This window comes from Balaenoptera borealis (assembly GCF_965194805.1).
Source record: "Balaenoptera borealis genome assembly, chromosome: 12".
Lineage (NCBI taxonomy): Eukaryota > Metazoa > Chordata > Mammalia > Artiodactyla > Balaenopteridae > Balaenoptera > Balaenoptera borealis.
Genome location: NC_138869.1, coordinates 8,760,996 through 8,769,497, shown reverse-complemented (window position 1 = coordinate 8,769,497; position 8,502 = coordinate 8,760,996). Strand labels below are relative to the sequence as shown.

At 40.7% G+C, this 8,502-nt stretch overlaps 1 protein-coding gene across 1 annotated transcript; it reads right to left on the bottom strand.

The window, feature by feature from the left end:
* Window positions 1-188: 188 nt before the first annotated feature.
* MBD4 (methyl-CpG binding domain 4, DNA glycosylase) lies at window positions 189-8,447 on the bottom strand. The gene is made up of 7 exons (XM_082347929.1): window positions 8,139-8,447; window positions 6,615-6,841; window positions 5,343-6,196; window positions 2,906-2,980; window positions 2,694-2,828; window positions 1,943-2,092; window positions 189-1,459 (listed from the first exon to the last, which is right to left on the bottom strand). The coding sequence occupies exons 1-7, from the start codon at window positions 8,229-8,231 to the stop codon at window positions 1,323-1,325; spliced, it is 1,671 nt and encodes a 556-aa protein (XP_082204055.1). The 5' UTR covers window positions 8,232-8,447; the 3' UTR covers window positions 189-1,322.
* Between the last annotated feature and the right edge of the window lie 55 nt (window positions 8,448-8,502).

Here is an 8,502-nt window from a genome sequence, read left to right as displayed (position 1 = left end):
TAGACTTAACTTTTCATGATTTTCCCAAAGCCAGTCATGATATTTATTTAACTTGTGGTCTTCAGGGTGTACCTGGAAGAAATACAACACATTAAGAGACAGAGGCCTTATGTAAGTTAATCAGAAATACATTTTTTTTTTTTAAACTAAGCACCTACTGTGCACCAGACACAGAGTTACGTATGCACTTTTTATTTATTTATTATTTATTTATATTTATTTTTGGCTGTGTTGGGTCTTCGTTTCTATGCGAGGGCTTTCTCTAGTTGTGGCAAGCGGGGGCCACTCTTCATCGTGATGCGCGGGCCTCTCACTATCGCGGCCTGTCTTGTTGCGGAGCACAGGCTCCAGATGCGCAGGCTCAGTAGTTGTGGCTCACGGGCCTAGTTGCTCCGCGGCATGTGGGATCTTCCCAGACCAGGGCTCGAACCCGTGTCCCCTGCATTGGCAGGCAGATTCTCAACCACTGCGCCACCAGGGAAGCCCAGAAATACATTTTTTTAATTGGCTTTTTAAAGATATGGTGGGGGAACAATACCTTATGACAATATACCTGAAAATGATAACCTTTACCCTAATGAGATTCAGGAATGGTTAAAATTATACCTTACATCAAAGCAATCCTTTACAGTTTACAAAGTACTTTCCAATTTGGTACTGATCTTCACTGGGACTCAGTGTGGAGGGTGGTGATAACATGAGTCAAGTATTAATATGCCATTTTCCAGGAGGTTATAGACCCTGAGAGTTAAATGGACTGCTCAGGTCACAATAAATGGTGAAGCAGGGATGGGCTTGGCCAGACCTCCCAGCTAAATGCTTTAGGGCAAGTCACAGACTAAGAGGAGAGTGTACAGGCTATGTGGCAGTGCCTATCAGCTGCCAGAATGCCACCCAGATGCCCATGGGCTGGGCATACTCAGTAGAATGGGCAGCCGAAGTAGGACCCACCTACTACAAAAATAGTCTGAGACCACTAGGAGAAACCCAACAAGCGTGCACTCCAATCCCGCACCTGCCTGCTTCCCTTCAGTGGTGTGCTTTTGAAGGCGAGTATGACTGTGACAGGAGGAAAACCACATCAGGCCTAGAGACAGTACGTGAATGGGAATAACAGGAACAGGGCTAGAAGTGGCAAACCAGTGGAGGTCAGTCAGAGACCAGGGAGTCTTTGTGGACTTGGGGAAATCTATGGACCCTCTCCTGCTGTCAATAACCCCAAGCCATCACTGCCCCTCAAGCTTGGAACAAAGCTGGTTGTGACTGTAATAGCACATGTGTCCAAGAAATAGTTTTAACCATAACGGTGGACTTACTTTGCCTCAGAGACAAAATGTGCCAGAGATGGGCCTTACCTGCTTCCACTCATTGACACAAAAAATTCGGTAAGAGTCGTTGCCATATTTGCCAATCCCATGAAGCTCAATCGGATACCTCCACTGCTTTGTCAGATATTCATCTGAGAATACAACACCCCACATATCAGGTCAGCCTCTAGGAAAATACTTTCCCTGAAAAGGAGAAACAACAGAAAGGGACGGGAAAGAATCTCTCCTAACAGCCTGACTTGTGGCTGCTTTCTTCTGAATTCCTGCAGCCACCACCCCTGTCTGACCTGCTTGTCTGCCACTCACTAACCATTATTGTTTTGTGCTGACCTAACGAGACAGGGGTAATGTCCCTGAGGTCAACTGGGCTTTCTGCTTCACTGACTTCTTCCTCTAATCCTGCTCACACGGCCTGACCTGGTGCTGGGCAAAGATTTATCACCTGGGTCAGCGGGAGACTGCACTTTGGGGCAAGCGAACTATCTTCAAATGCCTTCAGTGCTTGAGCTGAATGACCTCTATTAATGTCGCAACTGAGGACATTAAAGTTTAAGGTGTGGCTCTCTTAAATAGGCACAATTTATGTTTTTCCCTTTGGGTATATGGGAAAGTACCTGAGAACTTGACAATGGTTTTTGCTCGAAGATCGTAGAGACCAAGAGGTTTAAGAAGTTCTGAAACATCTCTCCAGTCTGCAGTTCTCGCTACCTCAGCTGAAGGATACTTCTCCAGAAACTGCCAAAGCACAGGGATTGCCATTTTGCCTGGGAAGTAAAAGTAACTACGTGACTACAAGCCTCCAGATGGGCTGATTTTAGGCTCACGTACTTCTTTATCTAGAAATCTCATATAGAGAGTTTTTTTCTTTCTTTCTTTTTAAACCACTGATGAGAAGACATTACCTAAATCAGCAACCACTCTCAGAGTCAAAACCCAACACCATTAACCGATTTGGTTAACAGTCTGAATTATGCCAAAACCTGGCCTTGCATGATATTGGTTTTTAAATAATCAGATCATCATATAACTAGTGTAAAACCATACAGAACATAAGGTGCCAGTGACATTTAAGAAAGCATCCAATGAAAAAGAAATACTTTTATACATGACACAGAGAGGAGGAAGGTTAAGTAATGGATTTTCATTGATGACTAAAAGTAATTTGGAAGTAGAACATAAATGGAAATCTGTTCTTTAATGCTAAAAAGGCTGTTGGATGTCATCTAGTCTATAGGTGAAGAGTTTGAGGACTGACTGAAAGAAGGCCTTACCTGAGGTCAAAATCAAACTTGAGACCAGGTTTCCTGATCAGTTCTCCTCATCACACTGTCTCTACTACGCCAAAAATTAAAAGAATCCACAAACCTGAGGTCCGGTTGAGGAATATAGTCGCAATGAGGAGCTTCCACGGATCATGGAAAAGTGTTTCTTGGACAAGATTAAAAGGTGACCGAGGAGGTGTCCACTTCTTAAAGGCCTTGCGTCGTGGGGGACTAAGAGCTAAACAAACACACTGTATTAGAGGGGAACACTTGAAATAGATTTAAAGCCTGGTTTTCTGATTGGAAAAGGGATACCTTGTCTGTTATATTTGCTGGAAAAATACAGGCTTCTTTTCCTTTTTTCTATTTGTGTCTGTGGGATGGTGTCTTCTGAAAAGGAAAGAGTGAACATTGTTTACAGAATCTATGGTTCAGCCTAAAGTAATATTCAGGGCTGCAAATAACAACAACAACACACTACTGCTATAAAACGTTCAGTTTAGCACTATTCTAAGCACTTCACAAAAATTAACCAGTTTACTCCTACTAATGACCTATGAGCAAGGTAGGTACTATTTTGTCTCCACTTCACAAATAAGGAAATTGAGGTACAGAGAAGCTAGGTAACTTGCCCAAGGTGCCACAGCTAGTAGTGTCAAGAGCTGAAATTCTAATCCAGGCAGTCTGGTTCCTGAGTCCATGCCTTTAACCACTATTATACTAGTTCTCTATGATTTTTGTTCAGAGTTCACTACATTGAAAAATTGGAAATAATATAGAATATTTTAAATTATGACATTTGTACAATGTGGTTATTAAAATATTTTGAGACTACATCATGAATTTTTCCCATGTCATTAATTTTTAAGTGAAAAAAGCAATATTCAACATATGATCCCAATTTAATAAAAAAAGAAAAAAATGTGAGAGATTAGAATAAACCAAAATGGCATAATGGTTGTTGCTAATTTTTTTCTTTTAATTTTCCATATTTTCCAAATATTCTGCAGTGAATACTTTTACTAAAAAAAACAAAAAACAAACAAAAAAAAGGATACAGATAAAACAGAACCTGCAGGAAAGCCTAAGATTTGGATCTTAGAACACCTAAGGCCACTATCTACTGGGAAGTTTAACTTAACAAAGACTCTTTGACCACCATTATTAGGCTTTCAAGTTTCTAAAATCATCACATTTAATACTCCCTATAGCCATACCCTCTAAATTTGAATGTCAGTTAATAATACCTTGCATTTGTCTAGCGTGAAGCCATCTTTTTCACTTCTCATTTTACGTTACAGTATTCATGATATGAAAAACAGGACTGGTGAGGGTTATTACCTGTGTTTTACAGATGAAGACTCTAAGGCTTAGAAATTAAGCAACTATCTGAAAACAATAGTGGGACTAACTATAGATTGGGACAAGTATCCACGTCTCCAGATAATCAGTCTAGTGTTTTTTTGCTATTCTAGTTTGAATAGGCAAAGCCCAGTGGAAAGTAAAAAAGAGTCAGAACAAAGGAAACTGCTCTTACTACCTACTTGATAATTTCTTCTGTGGGTTCCTATAGATAATTACTGGCTAGCCTCCTTTATTACTAGGAGACTAAGCTCAATTTACGTGGCAATTTCTAACTAAGGCACTGGGAAAGTCTTTACTACTCTGTTGGATACCTATTACCTACAGTAAACGTACTTATGTTGAGAACTAGACTTCTTTATGCATAGGATGACTAGGATACTTCCATTTTAGTCACAAGAGGATGTTTTTGATACTTTATTTGCCCATTTTACTAGCAATAAATCTACATAAACCTCAAGGCTTTAGGAAGCTCAAGGTCTTTAAAGGACACATTGGAGAATTTTTATGCAGTTCCTAGGTGTATGTGGTCATCTTCTGTTCAAGGTAGAGAAATTCCAGGCACAGCAAAGACATAATAAAATCATGAGTGGGACCAGGAGCAGCAACCAACTCTAACCACCTGCTCTACTAATCTGTCCACGCTGTCTCCCCATAGGACTTTAAAATTACTATTCTTCTTTAAAGGAGTTATTCATTATACCATAATGGCATAATGAATAACTAATATAGCGTTGCTCAAAGGTCTCCTTTCTTTTATCTCTTATTCACTGAGGTATTATAAAGGCAAAACTGTTAAGCTCTGAACTCTGTATTAAGAGCATATTACAAATAATAGATGAACTATGTGATTACAGTTTTGAATTATTTAGAGCTCTAAAGCATTTTAGAGAAGCATTATATTACAATAGAAGATAAAAATGACTATGATATATAAAATTAAATTGGAAGTCACACATCAGTAATAAGTAACAGGAGGGGTGCAAAGAGAAGATACTATTCTCAACCAGTTTATGTATAAAAGGAGTCTTCCCCAAATCTTTTCACAAGTGAAACCTTTTTATTTCCCCTAAAGTTGTAAGATTACTGGCTGGAAAAAAGGGAAGAAGGGACAGCACTGTTGAGGAGAGTCCCAGGTGTTGTAACAGGATGGTAGCAACAGTTAATGGCACAATTATCCTCTGTTGGGGGCATCAAGGCAGTAGCCAGCTGTTTCTTTGCCATACAAAAGGGCTTAAATATCAGTTACACAAGGCACTAGGATCAACTGGTAGAATGTATCTGATATTTGGCCCTACTTCTTCATTCTATTCCCACATGCTAACTGGGTACAGGCATGAAGTGCAAAATCCTCATCACATGTTTAACAGCACCTTAGTGCACTGAATACCTTGAAATATTTTCGCAGAAGTAGAGTCTTTCTCCGTTTGTGAGCTGTTGTCCATTTCAGAGCCACCTTTTGAAATGTCAATATGCAAATGCTCCTTCCTTTCCCCAACTTCTACTTTGGTTCTTATTTCCTCAGATTCTAAAAAGGTACCCTCACACTTCTTGTTGTGTCCTGCTTCTTCGGTTGAACGTAATTTGTTTATGATGCCAGAAGTGGTCTGTTCAAAATCTGATCCTGAACACAATGATTTTTCTTTACCAAGCCTCTCCTCTTCACTGGTAACAGTGAGGGTCTTGTCGCTCGCTCTGGCATCAGAGACGCAGCAAGTTCTCTCAAGCTGACTTTCTTGTGCAAGAGGGTCACTTTCAGCATCTGCTGCCTTATTATACACAGATGCTCTTTTTCTATTACTTTGAACAGGATCTGGAAGACTCCTCCGGCACCCTGTTTTAGTTTTCTTAATTTGAATCCCTTTCAAAACAGTCACCTTTCTTTTGGACTTTCTAACCTTTCTGGAGTCAGCATCATTAACACCGTCATCTTCTTTCAAAAGCCAATGAATGGAAGTAAAGTTAGAGAGTTCTCTGCTATCTTGCAATTCCAAACTAGCACTTGGCAAAGAAACCACATCTTTTTTCCACCTGCTTCGTGTCCTGAGGCTCCGGTTTGAATTGCTACTTTCATTTTGCGGTTGGGATGGCAGAGCTGCCATGCTTTGGTCTTTACATCCTGACTTGATGCTCCTTTTATGAAGTACAGTAAAATCAAAATCTTCTGGCTTAAGAGAAGTCTCTCCACTTTTGTGAAGATAATTAGCAAGTGAACTTTTGGATCGGAACTTCAGTCCCTGTGGGCTAGAAAATGATATTAAAGAAAACTTATTGCTAGTTAATAAAAGTGACTTTTAAAAAAAACTGGACCACATTTAGGATTTTTTATTAATAATTTCCAAACTTTGCCATGGGCATTTGTCATTTAAAATAAAAAAAGTGATAAAGTGATACTTTAAAATAGTTTCCTCTATGACAACAGAACATAATTTTACAAATATAGCTTAAGTGCAACCTTACCAGTAGCCATTCACAGTAGCAGAAAATGTAAGTATTTGTCCCCAACTCACCTGATGTAACTAACCAGTGACAGTGAAGGAACAGAATCCGTAATGGTTTTATGGTAAAAACAGAAAAAAGCCAAAACTCCTGCTATGCTTTCCTACCACCTGTCTAGACAAAATTATTTGGCTGTACTATCTTTACCATCTTGCGTGCTCACCTGATGAAATATACGTCATATCTTCCTGCTGTTTTCCCAGACAACCTTTGCTTCACAACTCTTTCCCAGCCACATGGTACAGACTTATGGCACTCTGTCATTGCGCTACCACCGAATTGAGCAGAAGCAACGGGTTCTTGCAGCGGGGGATTACACTCACTGCTGCTTTTTATCACCATTTGTTTCTCATCTTCTCCCACTCTTTCTGATCCCAGAGCAACATCTTCCTTCCTGAAAAAAAAACAAACTCCAAGTGATTAGCTCATTTAAAATTAATTTGACTCTGCTTATTCAATTTCAGTCCATAACAGAGAAGGAACCACATGGACTATTCGGACTACGGGAGAGATTAAAATCAGTGTGGCTCAGTCATTCTATGAGAGTATCTTCCTGTCCTCCAAAATGGTTCAAAAGGGTTGGAAATCTCTGCACAATGAAAAGCTCAAGCTACTTGCTAGAAAAAAAATTTTTTTTGTTAATCATTGAATAGCTCTGTTATAGAGATTTCTGGTGACACTTGGCGTAAGTTTAAAAACATGAACCAATAGCTGAGCTCCTAACCTGGGGATCAACAGAACAGCTTAAATGAGTCAGTGAGATACCCTCCTTCTCCCGAAATAAGTGAGGTAAAATTTTTATATATATGTGCATTTTGGGGGCGGTGGGGGGACAGTGTCTATTACTTTCATCAGAGGTTGTAACCCTCTAAAAGGTAAAGAACATTTGATAAAGAATTTTCAAACTCTCATTCTTGATCCGATAACCTTGTGAGGTAGGTAGGATAAGGATTACTCTCATCTTATTGATAAAATTGAGTGACAGGAAGATTAAGTTATTTGCAGAACTGATTCCAGGACCTAGGTCTACTAAATCTTGGTCTAATACTTCTCCCCCTGTACTATTGTTGAAAAACTTCAGTAGAGTGTATCCTAATCACTAAATCATATTTACATTTTCAAAGTTGGATGAGTCTCTAGAGATGTCTAACCAACTTCTCTTCTACAAATAGGGAAACAAAGCATGAGCCAGTGACTAGAATTAGAATCAAAGTCTTCTGATGTAATACGGGGTTAAATAATTTGGGAGATCTGGGTGGATCTTAAGAAATTATACTGTTCACAATTTTGGCGATAAGGAAACTGAATCCTGGTGAAAACAGCACTAACTTTAAAATCAACAGACTGGGTTCAAATCCCAGCTCTGCCATTTACTACCTATGTGGTCCAAGAGCAAGTTACTTAACCTGTCAAAGTCTCTTTCTCCATCTGTAAAAGGGAGGTAATACCTCTTTCAAGGTAGTTCTGAGAATCACATTTTTTGGGGGGAAAAAAAAAAGTAGGTAAATCATCTTAGCCCCACACCGCACATACACAAGTACTCAGTACTCCAGCCCCTGTTCGCAGGAACTAACCCTGCCGGCCTCCAAGTGTCCATCCACCCTAGGTAAGAAAGGCCCACCCACCCTCTACTTCCCCGCTCCCATTTTACAGATGGTGAAACTGAAGCCCGAAAGGGGACAATAACTTGCCGTAGGTCACAGGGCCGCTCTGGGACTAGGCGCTGGTTGGCGATGACCGAGGGGGCAGCTCCGCAGTCCCCCAGGCTCGGACTCTCCATCCCAGACGTGTCCCTCAAGCGGGCTCCGGATGCAGTAATAGGCTGAGAAGGTGCGTCGCTCTGAGTGTGGCGCGGAGTTAGAGGTGAAAACTTCTTCAGTTCGGAATTCTAGGCTGGAACCAAAAGATGAAGGCAGTGGAAGTCTATCCGACTGCTCAGCAGCTTTCCGGCCGCCCCCCTCAACCACAGCCGCCATTTCCACGGCTCAGCCAATCAAATCCTTTGTCGAGGAAGACGCACCGCCCCCTTCCCGTTCCGACCAATCGCGCGC